The sequence below is a fragment of the Gobio gobio genome, assembly GCF_949357685.1.
Source record: "Gobio gobio genome assembly, chromosome: 15".
In the NCBI taxonomy this organism is placed as follows: domain Eukaryota; kingdom Metazoa; phylum Chordata; class Actinopteri; order Cypriniformes; family Gobionidae; genus Gobio; species Gobio gobio.
Window position 1 is genome coordinate 32,077,935 of NC_137108.1, and position 18,505 is coordinate 32,096,439.

General features: G+C 36.0%; 1 protein-coding gene across 15 annotated transcripts in view; it reads right to left on the reverse strand.

Moving 5' to 3' along the window:
* ptk2ab (protein tyrosine kinase 2ab) overlaps positions 1-18,505 on the reverse strand; it is an 88,944-nt gene that overhangs the window by 31,888 nt on the left and 38,551 nt on the right. For 5 of the 15 annotated variants that reach the window (XM_079836974.1, XM_079836975.1, XM_079836983.1 and 2 more), the window contains 14 exons: positions 14,194-14,281; positions 12,049-12,128; positions 11,506-11,568; positions 10,566-10,620; positions 9,158-9,298; positions 8,767-8,844; positions 8,582-8,680; positions 8,374-8,491; positions 7,167-7,206; positions 6,778-6,836; positions 4,662-4,718; positions 2,696-2,793; positions 1,441-1,525; positions 124-224 (listed from right to left, as the gene is read on the reverse strand). In XM_079836974.1, the coding sequence (XP_079693100.1) occupies positions 124-224; positions 1,441-1,525; positions 2,696-2,793; positions 4,662-4,718; positions 6,778-6,836; positions 7,167-7,206; positions 8,374-8,491; positions 8,582-8,680; positions 8,767-8,844; positions 9,158-9,298; positions 10,566-10,620; positions 11,506-11,568; positions 12,049-12,128; positions 14,194-14,281 (1,162 nt within the window). Of the gene's footprint in view, positions 1-123; positions 225-1,440; positions 1,526-2,695; positions 2,794-3,333; positions 3,355-4,661; positions 4,719-4,833; positions 4,990-6,088; positions 6,107-6,777; positions 6,837-7,166; positions 7,207-8,373; positions 8,492-8,581; positions 8,681-8,766; positions 8,882-9,157; positions 9,299-10,565; positions 10,621-11,505; positions 11,569-12,048; positions 12,129-14,193; positions 14,282-18,505 lie in introns of those variants that run through there. The other 10 variants (XM_079836984.1, XM_079836973.1, XM_079836986.1 and 7 more) reach the window with 7 other exon arrangements.

Here is an 18,505-nt window from a genome sequence, read left to right on the forward strand (position 1 = left end):
CTTAATGCGTTTAATATCAGGTCACGTTTCCTTGGACATAAGGCATGTTCAAACCCCTCCCCAAACCCCAATGCAAACTGCTACACATAACCCAGATTGCCTGCTATAAGAGAAAAAACCCACCTCTCCCAGCGTGCAAAGCTCCATGATGATCCACACTGGGTTTTCTGTAATGACGCCAATCAGCTTAACAATATGCGGGTGATCGAATTGTCGCATGGTCACTGCAGGAACACAGAGAGAAAATTAGCCCAACATCACCGCTTTGACATTTTAGCAGGGTTTACTGCAGCATATATAGCTGCATTTGTTATGAAAAACATATACTACCATTTAAAAGTTTGGAGCCAGTAAGGATACATTTTTTTTAAGAAATGCATTCTTTTATTCAGCAAGGGCACATTAAATTGATCAAAATTGACAGTTAAGACATATATAATATAACCAAATATTTCTAGTTTCTATCTATCAAATTAATGCTGTTCTTTTACTGTTCGGTTTTCAACATTGATAATAATAAGAAATGTTTGGGCACCAAATCCACATTTCAGAAGGATCATGTGACACTGAAGACTGGAGTAATGATGCCAAAAATTCAGCTGCATCATTGCAGGAATAAATTCATTTTTAAAATATTTAAAAACAGAAAACAGTTATATTATAATATTTCTATAATTTTATATATTGTAATAATATTTCAAAATATTACTGTTTTACTGTATTTTTGATCAAATAAATGCAGCCTTGGTCTTTCTGACCCCAACATTTTAATGATAGTGTACATATTTGTTGTTGCATTCATAATGGAAGAACAATATATAACTCACATAGTATGTATAGAATTTTTTGATTTTAAGTATATTTCTGTTGTATATTGTCATGAAAATCTGGGGCCTGAGGCGAAACCAGATGAGTACTACTTAGTACTGAGTAATGAGTACTGAGAAAATACTATGGAAGTCAATGGGGCCCATCAACCGTTTGGTTACCGACATTTAAAATATCTTCTTTTGTGTTCAGCAGAAGAAAAATTCATTCAGGTTTGGAACAACTTGAGGAAAATGATAAAAATGAGATATTCAAAACAGTGGGATGGGCATCATGTGTAACTAAATCAGACAAAATAACTGAATTATGCAGTTAAATCGAATTATCTGTGAAGGATCTATAAAAGCTGTGGTAAAAACATCATGTCCTAGTTATTACTGCCTGACCTTTTCTTCACTCTCACTCATACCAGCACCTGTTCGAGTGTACAAAAGCCAACAGCTGTGCTCTTACAAACTCCACATTCTGAAAATGTTTGGAGTTTCGGCACCAACTAACCAAAACACATTCCTCTCAATTTAAGTGATGGAAAGCTGACGGACAAAGCCATGGGAATGACGCAGATATGCAGTGCTGTTATGGGCTGCTGGGTATCAGAGATTTTACACTCACAGGCCTCCTGGAGGAACTTCTCTCGAACGCTGTCGGAGGTGCAGTTCTTGCATGTCTTTATTGCCACAGAAAGAGCTGGGTTTTCCTGACGGCAAAAAAAGAACAAAAAAACATTTTATTCTGGTTTCCCATTTCACATGACATTCTTTCCTATCGCATTGTGAAAAATTATACTTTAACACAGACTGAACCTTTAAGATCCAATAATCTAATATACACAAACATTAAAAAATAATAATGTATGGTTAGTTCACTCAAAAATAAAAATTCTGTCATCAATTTCTCACTGTCATGTCGTTCCAAACCTGCAAGACTTTTGCTCATCTTCGAAACACAAATTAAGATATTTAAAAAAATAAATTCATAAAGAGATCGTAAAATGAATCTATATGAAACAAGCAGTTAAATACAACTTTTCTGAAGAGACTTGATCGCTTTACATAATGAACAGATTGAGTTTTGGCTTTTATTCACATATAAACATTCATCAGCTGACACATGAGTTGTGGTAAACGGAAGCTCAAGCATGCTTGCTTGACGTGCAAGAACCAACAAGGTTCATTCTTGTGTGTTATGCTGCACATTTGAACTTCCACAAGATCCAATGAGGTGTGTTCTTGCAAGTACGTTTTACCATATGCATGTGCGCATATGGTATTTGCGTACCATATGCGTCCGTTTAACACACGCGTTTATTAATGTTTATATGTGAAAAAAATCTCTTTATGAACTTTTTGAAGTATCAAAGTGGTAGTTGCGTGGACTGTCAATGAAGGGACAGAAATCACTCAGATTTATTTTAAAATATCTAAATGACGACAGAATTAAAACTTTTGGGTGAACTAACCCTTTAATACAGTAAAGACTTTTAAATTGTTAAAAAAAATATTTCAAATAAATGCTGTTCTTTTGAACTTTCTGTTCATCTATTCATTAAAGCACCACAACTAATTTCAACAGCTTGTTTGTCGAACACATGAAATTTTATTTTGATATTGCGTCTATTTGGTAACACAAAAGTTGTATGTTTTACTTTGTTTTTATTATATATATATATTTTTGTTGTTGTTCGAAATAAAAAGAAAAAGAAAGAAAGAAAGAAAGAAAGAAGAGCACCAAATCAGCATATTAGAATGATTTTACAGGAATATATTTAATTTTAAAATATATTAAAATTGATTTATTTTACATTCTAATAAAATTTCACAATTACTGTTTAAATAATTTAATAAACAAATTTAACAGTCATTTATACCGGACACAAATAGATCCCTTGATGGACGTCTCCAAACTGGCCCTCTCCTATACAGCGTCCCAGCTCGATTCTGTCTCTTTGGATCTCATAGTCTCTGGCTGAAAGACAAAATGGACCTACAGTGAACAAACACTTAAAAATACCATTTCATATGATTCTCACAGGCCACTTTGCACCATGTACTCAACCACGAACCAAGACACCATGCAATTCTTTACTCTGTCTGAATCGGTTCATATATGCTTTCCTATATAGAATCCATCCCATACATGCCATTACAACACAATTATGAAACAAAAACGCATAGAAAGAAAATATACCAAGGTTTATTCATCAACAAGAGCAAATCAACAATTACTGAACAAGCCCTTTGAAACATTTATAAGTAAAAGTGTCAAAGCCAGTTCGGAGCACCTTTAGTGGAACTTGAATGTGTCAGTTAAAGCATATATGTGGGTAAATAAAAAACAAACAAAATGATTTTGGTTTAAAACATCAGTAAATAGAGATATAAAGATTCAACCAAAAGAACAGACAGGCAAAGCAAAAGCACACAAACACACAGGCCCCACCGTCACACATGAAGTCTCAAGCATATGGAGGGAAAGGAATGAAAACAGCAGGAGAAACAGCTTTACCTTCATCTAGTCCATAATATTCTGTTGTGCCAATAATGAGAGAAAACAAAGTGGCAAATATAACACTGGATAACATTAAGATCATCATTAACTGATCATTATTTCATTTTATAAAAAACATTTTAATTAATGAAAGCAGTGTTTACACAAAGTTCTTATCACGGCCCAGTGATTTTAACACTTGTATGTTAATTTATTAGTTGTGGGCAGCCTATTTAATATCAAACAGCATAATTTCACCCTAAAAACAATAATACCCGTGGAACAAATAGATAAATAGAAAAATATGTCCTGTGTAGCAGTGAAATCAGTAGTACAGAAGGTAAAAATGCTTGTAGAATTTAATTTAAAAGTTAAATAAAATGATTCTTAGCAAACAAAAATGTATTTACATTTTTTACTAAAAAGTAAAAAAAAAAAAAAAATTTAATATACATATAAATGAACTTATCAATGTTATTTTAGTAAAAGGTCATTTAGGGTTACAAACATACAAGAATATCAGATTTAAAAACAATTATTAAATAAGTAGATAACATGTTCACCAAGACATGGCACAACAATACTGCACATGCTCAGGTTCAAGTCCTGACTGCGACCTGACTCTCTTTTCAATAATTCACTAAATAATTTACCCAAAAATGACAGCATGACAAAGCTAAATGTTTGTTCCATTTATAAATCCGGCGTTCAACATCATATCCATTTCAATGCTTCCCTTGTGTCCTATAAGCACATGGCACAGCGTCCATGTGACCAGTATTGGTCAATACTTGGATTTAGTTATATTCTTATAATACGACTTCCTCTAATGAAACCCACACTGAGCAAATGATGATTGACTGAGATGCAAGCGCACAGAAAGAAAGAGTCAAAACTGAACGCCACGTTACTCTAGAGTTCAGTTTCAGACCTAAACGAACAGCTAAGCAGAAAGCGACACCGACTCAAGCAACTATAAACGTCTCAAGAGCCTCTGTGTCTGTGATGCCAAATAGCATGTTCAAAAATCATCTAGATAATAGGAAGTACGTTAGGAAAATGTGCAAAAGTGATATATTTGCTTTAGAGGATGTTTTACAATACAGAACAGCTGAACTAACTTATAAAAACAAGGGTGTCACAATAAAAGAACCAAAAGTTTACCCTCCAGACTCATGCAAGTCAAATTTTAAATATTCACAATATACAACCTCAGATTTCCACAACAAGTTCATATTTGAGGACAAAAAGAGCTAATTTTAGCTGGTTGAATCATTTCAGAGTGAATTTTTAAGCCAGACCACCATGAAACTGGTCTGAGATCAGTGTGAATCTGTGATACTCACTGGAAGGCATGGTGTATGTGTCCTCTTCATCTATGATCTCAGCGTAGTCGTCTGTTTCTGAAAAGGGAAAACACTATTTTAAGTCCTAATGAACCAGGACCAGCTAAAAACAGCCCTTCCAAAACCAGAAACCCCCTCAGAAACACGTCTTCTCATCTTTGGCGAAACTCACACACTCCATATCGTCTCTTCCCCATTAACGCCGCAGTGCTAAGTTTAAAAGTGTTGGGAGTTCTATGTATTCTGCAAGAGCTTGAGTTGGCTTCGATCACATCCTCGCAGCTGTGATATCTGAGTGTGTGTTTAAAGAGCGAGTACATCTGGCAGTGAGGGGGAAATTTCTTTCTAAAGCATTGGTGTCATTGGGAAAAACAGATGAAGTCATGGGTAAACTGACAGCTATTGTGTCGGTCCTGTCTGGTTTCAAGGAAAAAGTTATGTCAAATATTCTCTATGCAGCAATGCGCCGAAAGCCAACAGATTTTGACAGCTCATATTGACTGTCAGTGAAGTCCCATGAGTGCAGTGCTGTGAGCAAACACTTTCCCCTTACTGCGAGAGAAAGGGATGTGTGTTTTCAGTAGATAAAGTCTCCAACATGGCAGCGCTGAATAGTTTTACCAGATCAAAACAACATAAAATTCCACTGTAAACTATTGCTGCGGGAGATCACACATACACCTAGGTATTTTGTTTTCCTTGAGTTCACAGGACTGTATCATGAAGCTGAATGCAGTCAAACTGTGCTGTCAAACAGGAACTGACAACACTGAAGCAACTATTCACTTGTCTTCTGAGCAGCAGGCTTTAGCAAATAGTTCTTCTAGAAGGAAAAACTTCAGCTCACTCTGATATAGAATTAATATTCATTTTGCACTTTTCTCTGAAAAAATATTTTGGTGTGTTGAGCTAATAATTTAAATTAAGTGCAGTTGAAGCGATTAGTTAAATATATTAATTAAAATAATATGCAATTAAATATATTTAAATGTATTTAAATAACTGATATATTATATCTTTTGCTCTATAATTGTGTAAAAAAAACACAAAAAAACAGCAAAGTTATAATGATAATAAACAGCAATTATTACCCAAGTATATTTTTATTACAACATTTCATAATAAGAAAAATGCCGTTATAAGACTTTTTTGAACATTTCTGATTGATGGCGCAAATTAATCGTTTCATTATTATTATTTTTTTATTATAGACTGTCACTGAAGTTAAAATTGATAATATATCTTAGTTATATTCTCAAATGTTCTATATTCTAAAACTGGTGTATTGACAGTTTATATGACACTTAAATGCGCATTAGAATCATTAGGGTATTTTTTGTCAGCAAAATCACAGATCAAGATGACTGATGATAAAATACTGTGAATAGCCGCGCTCAATTCAGCAATAAGACAAAATTGGACTTTACCATCCCCACCAATATCATCTGTGGATCCAATCAGCATGCAAAAGATTAAAAAAAGAGAGACAGAGAGAAAGAGAAAGAATTAGGTTAATGTCTTTAACATAACAGATAGAAGTTGGTACCGAGGAGAGGCAACAGCAGAAAAGAGTATTTCATGGCTGTTACACAATGCAAGAAAACAAAGCCCCAAACCATTATTAGCAAGAGGAAGATCTTAAAAAAAGCATTCTCGTTCTTTAGGTTATATTAAACACACATGCACTATCATGATGGGGGACTTTCCAGTGATCTCTATTGCTCTTCCACCGAGATAGTGACATTTTTTATCCCGTAAAACTCACACAAAACTTTGTGTATTTTTATTAAGACATTATTTAGTATGGTTATTAAGCCATTATCCTTGCGAGGAACATTGACCACTGTAATTTAGGTGACGTCAGGTTTAACCATGTGGGGACATTCTACACACAAAAGTAAATTGCAGCAGGGTTAGAGAGTAACTGAATTTTAGATACGGAGCAACAGACTCAGCCACATTCATTTTAACTAGAACAACTGCTCAGAATTAATGAGATCTCTACAGTTTTTCCATAAAACATAAGAGGTTCAAAGAACATGGTTGGAATTATAAATTAAATTCATTATCAATGAAAATGCGAGGTCACAGTGCAGTCCTCTTGGGTGAGTCTTACCTGAAATGGAGATTGCTTTGGTCCGGACTCCTTGCAACCGTTTCTCATGGTTTGCTGATCTGTGTGACAGAGGTTGAAGAAGATGAATCGTGTACATTTTCAATCAAACTTAAATCACAGCATGACCTTTTCTACACTGAAGCCACTGAGCTGGTCTGTTCCATTAGCATTTGCAGGGGGGATGACAGAACAGATGGGCACTACCACAGTCACCTTAATGGGAGCTGAGCTGCGCGTCACATTAGTTGAGGGTACACTGAGAGATTCCACATGTCTGAGCCAAAGAGGCCAAAGGAGCAAGAACAGAGTGTACAAGAGGAATCGAGTCTATCTAATGAAAAAATAAATGGTATAAAACCCACTTTTAAAGTCTGAGTTTTGAGACTTACTTTGGAGCCTTTGGGATAGATGGAAGAGCTCTCTCTCCTTCTGTTGGCAAACATTGACAAATAAAATGTTAATGTGAAAACCAAAACAGAAATAATAACCAGTGTGGCCGCTCCCATTACGCGCATCACAGTGGCCATTGACAATGTGCAATAGCAATGTTTTATACAAATGAGGAGTGACAATAAGGTTAGCACAGTCAACTAGATGTGCATCTATTAGTAAGGTCAAATCATTTTGAGAGTTCTAACTAGTTGATTAGGAAAATACAGTATGTTGTTTTGCACATAGAACATACAGTTCAAAATGTCTGGGGTCTGTGAGATTTTTTTATGTTTTTGAAAGAAGTCTCTTATGCTCACCTGTGCTGCATTTTTTAAATTAAAATACAGTAAAAACAGTACAATTTTAAAATATTATTACAATTAAAAAGAGCTAAAAATGTACTCCAGTCTCCAGTGAATATGCTGATTTGGTGTTCAAGAAACATTTATAATTATCATGTTAAAAACATGCTGCTTAATATTTTTGGGTAAATGTTTTATTTTTATTTTTTATGTGACTTTTGATTTATTTATTTGAAATATAAATCTTTTGTAACAAATATATTTTATATTACTCCTACTATTCTTGCTGAATAAAAGTTTTCATTTCAGTAACACTTTACAATAAGGTTTCATTTATTAACATTATTTAACAACATTAGTTAACGTGAACTAACAATCAACAATACTTCTACAGCATTTATTAATTTTGTTAATCTCAACATTTACTAATACATTTTTTTAAGTCCCCCTGTAGTCAATAATTGTATCCCTTAAAACTCATCTTATGAAGAAAAACAATTATTCATGCCTTAAAATAGATTGAATATAACAACACCCTTGCTTCATTTAGTATACATTAATTCATGAATATGCAAATGGACCCCACCTCCACTCAATCACATGAGCTCGGAGTCCTACCTGATCGACTCGGTCAACTTGGTCAAGTTGATCTGTTAAGATTAGTTTAATGCACTGTGAACTAACATGAACATTGCTAATATATACTATATGTTAACTAATGTTAACAAATTAAACCTTATTTGTCCAAAGTGTTACCTACTTTCTTTCAACAACAACAAAACAAAAAAAACAGTAGAGTATCTTATTTTGTCTTGGATCAGAATTTGTGTGTATACTTATGTGTGTGTGTTTGTGTTCTCACCTTTCTGTACACGGACGATAAACGATGAGGAAGTTCCGTTAACAAGTCTACAGTAACCGTCAATGAGATCGGCCATGTTCTCCGCTGTGTTCAGTGTTGTAGTTGTTACCGTCAGAGGCTGAGAAATGCACAAGAACACTGTACCATATCCATATACAAAAACCACATATAAGACAAAATAATACAGTGAAAAATGTGTGGGTGTTACCTCAGGTGCTCCAGCCACATCTAACTGCAGCATTCCCTTCCTCTCTCGCTCCTCGAACTGGATACTCTGCAGCTGCGTGAAGTTGGCAAGGTGTGTTGGCTACACAGAAAGAGATACAGACTTTAAAAACACGGGGCAAATGTCTATCAGTCCATCCCCAATCCATCAGACTGCACAGTACTTACGTTTGAGCCTTTGTCCGTTAAGTAACTGATGCCCTCCTCGGGTCCGATGGCCAACTCCACTGATATCACCCAGCTCGACTATCACACACAACAGCAGACACATTCAACTCAAACACTTCATGAAAGACAAACAAACTAATAAATACAATGCAAAATTATTTTCCATCACACTTTCGAATGATTAAGGCTGTATCCATATTAAACAAATAAACAGCTAAAAAAGGATGAACATTTAGAGTCGATGATATTCATCTTTCAGCCAACAGAGGGCACTACAGACCATTAAAGTAATCTATCACCATTAAGACAGGAATAATTAATCAAGAGTTATTACATGACTTGTGGTTTTATTGTAATGAATCTGATTAATTAACATCTATACTCAACTCACCCCGAGAGCACATTTAAAACATTCTTTATCAAATCTGTATATAGGCGACAGGATCTCAAAGAACTTGAGGATACACTGCTCATCGTTCAGATTGGCGAACTGTTTAAACGTCTGTTGGATCAGTTTCCGCAGGGATTTAGCCTGAAAAGACCAAACACAATCACTTTTAATCAAATTAAGCTAATAGTTACAATTGTGTTAGACAACAAGAACCTTATTTCAACAAACTGGGACATTTGAACCATTTAAAAGGAAAATGCGTTCATTTCTTCAGAGAGAATGTGAATCATTTTGATGGCACAATACAAGACTGAGACCACAGCCAAGGAAATCGCTAAATAGAATAGAATAATGACATCCATCTCAATAAGGGGTCTTAATCTAAATTTAAACAGTTTCCTAATAGCTTTCAAATGAATCTTTAATGGTGTAAACAAGCTGTGTCAAATTATGCAAACACTATCAAAAAAGTATTCATTATTCAGACATGATAATTAGCCAATTAGAATCAGGGTCCTCTCCTTAAGAGATGCAGAATGTTTGCAAATCTAAAGATTCTCAAATTAAAAAACCGGTTGGTAATTCTCTTGACATGGGCTTGGGTTTCCATGGCAACCAATGAGGAGAAGGCAATTTTGGGCTGCTTTGGGGTAAAATGTAAACTATAAAAAGGAAGAGCAGAAGGGAGCGAAAACCACAAAATATGCAGAAAATCCCCTTTAACAAAGAAAAGGGAAATCCCTTAGGGAACACAAATGCCATTCCAATTCTCAATCTCAATTTCTAAAACCCACATAATTACAATTGTGTAAAATCCCAATGTCATGAGCAGAAATAAAAAATAAAAAAAGCATATATTCTAACTGCAAAAATGTAAAGGTGAACTAATTTTTGGATGTTAAAATATTTTCTAAAAGTGTTTTTTTTACAAATATAAAAATAAAAGAAAATATTTACATATAGTTACTTTTAATAATGGAAAAATGTAATTTTTTTTAGTAAATTAATTTTTAGTAAATTAATTTTGTAATTGAATTTAAGCAATTCTTTTAAAAAAGTGAACACAATGGAAATTAATTTGTACTGAATTTTTTCACAAAGAATAATGCTGTACAAGCAGCTAAAACAACAGTAAACATCATGCTGCAGCATACTGAAGACTGAAATGGACTAGATAGGTCAGGTGGAAAAGGAAACTGGCTCTCTGGTTAACTGTATTTCATTGGCTGCTTCTTGAGAGAGAGAGAACTGGGCCAAATCATCTCAGGGGTGTGAGACCACAGAGGAAGCCAGGCAGGTAATATAACATTGATTTTGCCTGAACAACAGCATTTTCTCACATCCAATAAATCAAGACAACCACCGTTTGGTGGAAGTCATCGCAGGAGCATCAGAAATGTCTTATTACCTTTACTGAATCTAATAAACTCTTTGGAAAGAACCTCCGCAGACCAACGTCCTTCCTGCAGGGAGAGAAGACACTGACTTTCAGATTTGGGGGGAAAAACACAATAAACGAGACAGCAAACTGTTTGAGCCTGAAGTTGCTGAACCATTGGTAGAGGTTATTGTCTCTTCCAGTGTAAACACTAAAGTAATGGAGCCCCTGCACCACTGCAGAAGATACGCAAAGATCAATTATACTCTGCTAAAAATAGATCAGACAGGTTTCAGAGGGCCATGCAACACGGACCAGTTATTCTGACCCATATACACAAAATCTGAAAGAAAAAGAGATGGAGAGAAATCCTCTAATGGTTCAAAGAACTGAGTATTCATTTCAGTCTAATATGAGCCTGTTTTGAAATACAGCATTACATCATTAGGGAACAGTGCTCTATATGTTATTATGAGATAATATGAGTCACATGAGAACGAAATTAACACAATATCCAGGTACATTGAAAAAAAATGATGAGCAAGTTAATAGTGACAGCAACAAGCAGTACTACATTTTGCTAGCCATTTGTTGTGGTTTCATAACAATTTCCCCAATGGAAGCCCATTTTTGGTAACTATCTCATATTCTCATAACTGTGAATATTTCTTCTAATTGCTCCTGTATCTCTCAACTGCAATTTTATTTCTCCCAATTTCTCTTAATTGTGACGACATCTCACAAATGTCAACTACTCACAAAACAGTGTACAGTTTATTTTTAACTTTCTCACAACTACCTTCTTCATTCTGGGACAGAAATCCCCCACATCAAAGCTAACCAAAATTCCTCAAGTTTAATAAAAAGATTCTGTCTGAAGAAGCCTCACGTAATTAAATATGAGCACAGTGTTAGAGCTGGATACTAATGAGCTAAACACATAATGATCCAAACAGACAGCATTACTTACTCTAATAATTCATAATTTGATTTCTTATCCAGGGCGTTACCACGCATGTCCCTGAAAAACCTCCTGGAACAGAAAAGAGGAAAGTGATTTGTCTGAATTCACACTTTAGTTGATAAAAGTCATTGGAAAACACATTTACACATTTACACTTCCATTCAAAAGTTTGGGGTTGGCAAGATTGTTACTGTTTTTGAAAGAAGCCTCTTATGCTCATTATTGCTGCATTAATTTGATAATTTTATTTTTATACATTTAAAAAATAATGTAAAAACAGTAATATTGTAAAATATTATTACAATTTATTTTCTATTTTAATATATTTTTTAATTTATTCATGTGATGCAAAGCTAAATTTTCAGCATCCTTACTCCAGTCTTCAACGTCACATGATACTTCAGAAATCATTGTAATATGCAGATTTGGTGCTCAAGAAACATATTCTTATTATGATGAAATCAGCTGTGCTGCTTAATGTTTTTGTAAATTTTTTCATGATTCTTTGATGACCTTAAACTCTTGAACAGTAGTGTGTATCACACATACCTGATTTCAATGCAGCCTAGTTTAAGTGCTATATCTTGATCAACCTGATCGGCAATCTCCATCATATAATCACTTTTCACCTGGGCATACAGAGAAATATTAGGCTACGCAAGGCAAGGAAAAAGACATAGCGATACTGACTCTACAGGGTGAATGATGACAGAATTCATAATTTCACTCCTCCTCTGGAACAGACCGATATTATATCAAATACAAAATAAATAATAGGACACTGATGCGTTTCAATTTACAACAAACACAATAATAATACATACACAACAATAATAATACGGAGCTAATTTGCTATTCATGAAAAGAATAATGAAGGTCGATAACTGATGTAGTGGTACTTTCCTCTCAATTCATTAAAATCAAGTTACGTTTTCCTGTGTTATTTGTAATTTGTTTGTCTTAATGTCTTTTGTATAGATCACCACAGAAGGACCGGGTGGAATTTGTTTGTGCAACTTTCATGTGATGACAACATAGAACAGAGACATGAACTTAAAGGTGGGGTAAGTGATATTTGAAAAGCGCTGTTTGAAAGTTGGTCGGACCGACACAATAACAAAGTGTGGCCAATGAGCATTAGGTATGGCGGTGGAGGAGGGAGAACGAGCAAGAGGGAGATTTGAAGAAAGGCTGTAGAAAGAGATGCCTAAGAGACAATCTCATAAGAATATCACTGGAAAATGAAGAGTTATGATCAGGAAAGAGCTTTAGGCCCAGCATTAATATTAGAAAAGCTATCCAGCGCTGGAGAGACCGAAGCAGGAAGACCTGAAAACAGATGTGGAGGTTGCTTGGATTCCACTCCATACATGAGTAACACTGGTTTTGACTGTCATTGTTTGTCTGGAGCTGCTGTGCTGTTGGAAACTAACAACAAAATCTTGCTCGTATTTATTCTTGTGTACTGTATGTACATTTTTTGTGCTTCCTTGTCGTTCGTTCATCATCTTCGCTTTATTTTTGCTTTTGTTACGATAAATACACATCCACTCTTGCATTGCGTGTGTAACGGAGGCCAGCTAGAGAGAGTTGCGCAGGTTGATGACTGCTAAAGAAGTGTCCTTGTTAGTGCGAATTGCATGCCAGATCGGGGTTGGAGACCAATTTGGAACAGGGTGGTTCGGATTGGAGAGTGATCTTTTGGAGGCTTTTGAGGGGCGTGTTTGTTTGGGTTGATTTCAAATGTCAACAATGTTCAACAATCGCTTACCCCACCTTTAATACAAGGTCAGACACTTGTCGTTTAAGTGTTTTACAATGATGAGTGTGAGCTCATGGTTTGATCTTTGTAACCTGGCAGGGATCAAACCAGTTATGGACCCTGAGCCTTGAACACTAAAACACCACTCAATCTCTATGTGCGTGAATTTCTCAACAACAAAAAATATTTCACCCCAAAATAATCTCACATTTTTCCACCAAAATAATAAAAAAGAAATGGACCCACTTTATATTAGGTGGCCTTAACTACTATGTACTAACATTTTAATTAATAATTTGCACAATGCACTTATTGTGTACATGCATGTTTTTACATTGTACTTACATTTAAAAAAATACCTGCATGTAATTACATCTGTAATTAATTTCTGTAGTTACATTTGTAATTACACAGTTGACACTTCCCTTACACCTATCCCTACCCTTAAACTTACCCATACCACCACACCGGTCCCTAACCCTACCTGTATCCCACCTCAATATCAGCAAAAGTGTTTTGCAATACAATTTGAACACAGTAAGTACATTGTACTTATTTCTTTAATATAAGTACATAGTAGTTAAGGCCACCTAATATAAAGTGGGGCCAAAGAAATTAAATAATTAAAAAAATGTGTATAAAGAAAAAAAATACCTATTGTAGGACTGGTTTTTTTGCTTTTTTTTGCATCGTGACATTATTTTCATGACAATTGTGATTCTTATTTTTGCAAAAATATGTATAATCGGCATAACTGCACAACAAAAAACACCATTATGCCATTCTGTACTGAGAAATGGGAGTGCTACAATATAGGCTTCACTGTGATAATGTAAAACTAAGTATAATTTCTACCTTTTTTTAATTGAGGTAAAACATCAGCAAAGGGTTTGGCAGTAGTAGACAGGCTGACAAATTAAACTATCCATCACCTGATGATAAAAGTAGTTAAGAGTTGGCTGGTCCTCAGTAAACTGGTTTAAAAATCCTTTAGGCAGGTATCGAATCCGTAGCTCATATCTGGAGAGAGAAGAGAGAATGAAAGAAATGATCCAATAACAAAACGCACAAGCTGTCAAGCTCTCCAAGAAGTCGTGTGCATCATCTCAGCATAAAGCACAAAATAATCATCAATCACAGGTGATCATCAATGATTGCCAGCTGTCACAGCCTGACCAATCACAACAGATGCTTGAGAAAATGAAGCCCTCAGGTTGAACATCTTTACTGTGTGTCTTGAATCTTAACAGCGATGATGGTTCTGATTATGGAGCTGTTTACTCATCTTCCCTCTCATATGTGACTGATTAGAGATGCCGGTGAGACATGATCTTCTAAAGTCTGCCAGACAACACAATTACTGTCGTATCAGTGGCTGCTCTCAGCAGCTGCCTGTCTGGGAGGTAAAAATCACACCCTTTTCTCTCACAGCTGGCTCCCTGTCTGCTCTCAATTACACTAAATTAGTTCAACACATCTCTCTACAGGAGCACGAGCCAGAATGCGGTGGCACCTGCCTCACACGTTCAAAAAACAACATTCCCTAAATCGGCTGGGGATGATGTACCTGGAACCTGCTGCCATCTGCCTCAGACATGATGCACAGAACATAAAGACAAAATGAGTTTCAAAAGGTTTTAAAATGCATTGTGGAAATAATCTGTGCTGGAAAAGACAGTATGCACTATATGTGGGCTTGGGCTCTTTTGTGCGGGAAATTTGAGAACATTCGGATCTGAAAGAACAGCTACAGATTCCGTCTCTGTGTTTAAAATGCCTCATTTGACTTTTAAGGTAGGGACACACCAAACCGACGGCAAAGAACTAGCACTGATGAAAGCCGACTGTGCTTGAACACACCAAAAGAACTACAGGCGACTGTCAACTAGCACATGCGTTCTAGGGCTGGTCCGAATACCATTTTTTGAGCTTCCAAGTTTTGGTAGTTTTCGAAGCTTCTGAAGGAGGGGGCTGAATATATTCTTCTCTCTAATAAAGGCAGGAATCTCTGTCTGTCTGTTTGCATTTTGATTATGTCGAGAACTGTTCATCCAATCGATTTCACATGTGGCGGGTGTGTTGCTGCAGACCCAAGGGAGTGCAGTGAAGCATTTGGTGCAATATGGACACGCGACATGTTAAGAATTAATAAACCTTTAATAAACTACAGAACAGCCCAAGCCAGAAGCGGCGCGCCTCACACGGGCAGGGCTTATTTGCTCCGAGAACGGACACTGCACTAGTGATACAAAACACACAGGTCTGTTAAGAGCAATACTATTAATAAGGTAGCCTAACATTTTTCGGACAAACAAATCACTCCCACATCAGAAATTAACAGCAGAGTAGTTACTGACACAGTAAAGGGTAGGCTATTTAAATAAAAGAAGAATGAAAAATCCATCATCAAGTATAAGTATAAAATTACAGATTAAAGGGTTACCCCCGTCGCTGCGCATGCGTCGTGGAGGCACACACAGAAGACAAGAAGAGGTTGAATAAAGTCGTTATTTAGATTTTTTTTTTCGCACAAAAACTATTGTCGTCGCATCGTAAAATTATTGTAGAGTCACTGTGGTGAGATGGACTTTGTAACGACGTTTTAAGTGCCTTTTATGGGTCTTGGGAGTGTAAATGTACTGAATGCCAATGGAGGCCTGTCTGAAGCCTTTCTCAGCCATCAGCTTTCAACAAAAATATCTTCATTTGTGTTCCGAAGATGAACGGAGGTCTTACGGGTGTCGAATGACATGAGGGTGAGTAATTAATGACAGAATTTTCATTTTTGGGTGAACTAACCCTTTAACGTGGCAGATAAAAGCAGCTCTTTTACACCAACAATATGCTATAGGCGTACTACTCACAGAACTTTGTGATTTTTCAAACTTGATGTGCTGTTGTGGTAGGCCATATTTGGCACAGTTCGTCAAAGTGGCACACTTTGTCTTGTCCTCACTCAATTTAAAGTGCTCCCACACAGCTGAGGTCTTCTGCATTTTTGTCTTCTCTTCCAGATGAACTGAATCATGATGTTCATGACGTTCACTCATGGGCGTTTGAGTTTTAACACGCTCATATATATCGCAGTAGATTCAATTATTTATTTAGCCAGATTTTATAGTGTAGGCCTAAATATATTCAAGCGCAAATGCCAGGTGTGCAAAAAAATATATATATTCAAATCCTCGAATCCCAAAATTGAAAATCAAATACCAACCCACCGAACAAATATTCGAATCCAGCCCTAGTATGTTCTGCGTGTGAAGGAGATAACTGTCTGTTTAAGCAGATATATATATTTTAAGCTAAACTAAGACGGCAGGTATACAAACCAAAAACAAAGTGCTCCGCTCGTGTTATTATGAAAATATTCACGCAGTACTGCTCAGGTAAGATTTAGAAACCTTCTGTCTGTGCCGTCATGACTTCTTTGCTTGTTTTCATCACTTTTGCTCTTTGCTAAACTGAACAGCATTTAATAATGATTCTCTCTCTCAACGACGGCCCGCCGCAGATTCTACATGTTGAATAGGCCAAAAAAACAAAAAACAGACGGTGTCCGACTATAGCCAAAGGGGCGGAACACACTGAAAAAAACTACGTCGGTCAACGCTCAGAAACGGCCCGACGTTGTCCGACTGCTGACCGTCGGCTTGGTGTGTCCCTGGTTTTAGACACAAGTCTAAAACAATTTTGTGCCTTCTACATCTCCAGTGAAGAAATTATTTCAAGACTTAAGTTTAGTGCACATGCTTCAAGATTTTGCATATATCACCTATTTGTAGGAACATTTTTATTTATTTATTTATTTATCTTATACACACACATAGTATTACTGTATACTGGTGAAAACTTTTTTAATTTCAAGATCAAGGTAAATTGTATTTAATTTGTCTTCCAGGAAACATGCAAGTATCTTCTGTTGCTTCCGAAGGGCACTACTAAATGAAAAAAATTGATAATTAAACAAAATAAGAACAAGTTGGACATCTTCATCCTGTTCAAAAGTATATATCACACACACACACACACACACACACACACACACACACACACACACACACACACACACACACACACACACACACACACACACACACACACACACACACACACACACACACACACACACACACACACACACACACACACACACACACACACACACACACACACAGTGTATAATGTAATAATAGTATTGTGTTTTTCTCCCAATAAAAAGTATTATTATTAAAATAGAACCAGATTGGATTTCTGGTTTAGATCAGGTTATCACACCGTACTTTAGGCTGTGCTGAATAATATTTTTCCATATGGGAAACATGATCATAGACCATGAAAAACAATAGGTAGCCTGCAGTCAAATCCAATCCGTATCTTTTCCATTTCTTCAGAAACTGAAAAGGAGGAATTTAACCTGCTGATCTGCATTTGCAGAGAGTAAAATGACTTGCTTTAAAGCAAATGCTGCATTTATTATCAGACCTCTGTTATTCATTATGAAGACATGCTGGAGGGTGAACAGAATCAAGCTCGTCCTTTGAACCGCGGACTTCCCCGTAAATGCATAAAAAGCCCATTCATTCATAATGAACGGTTGAAGAAAGAAGAAGGGTGAAACAAGCCTCGGGCTGCGTGAATGGAATATAAACAATAGAGCAATTAAGCAGGGACTGCTTTATTTAGCTTCATTAAGATAAAACTCACCACGTCTAGCCACATTCATTCTGAAGCTCCGCCCACTGGGTCAACCTAATTTTGATGCAGAATCATCCACCCCCACTGAATGAATTATACATAAGCCATTATATCATCCTCTAAAGATGAACAGCATATTCACTCCGATAATGCTTAACAACAGAGCGATGTGCAGAGTCATCCTCATAAAACAGGCATGAACCACATTAAATAAAGCATGCATTGGATATAAAGACTTTGGAACAGGAATCCTGTTTTATGTAATTAAACAAGGGAAGGGAAGGGAAGGTTTAAATAATTTTAGTTTTGAGCCGGATAAAAACGCTTTGGTGGACACACGGCCTAAGGATGTAGAATATGGTCATGAAGAATGAGGCATTAATATGTGCTTTAGTACTATGTAATATCATATGCATGCTAATAAGCAACTAGTTAATAATGAGAATTGGACCTTAAACTAAAGTGTTACCATATATCTCAAATATATATGTAAACTGTATGTATACATCTCAAAATAGACAAATATCGGCCAGCTAATGTATGCCC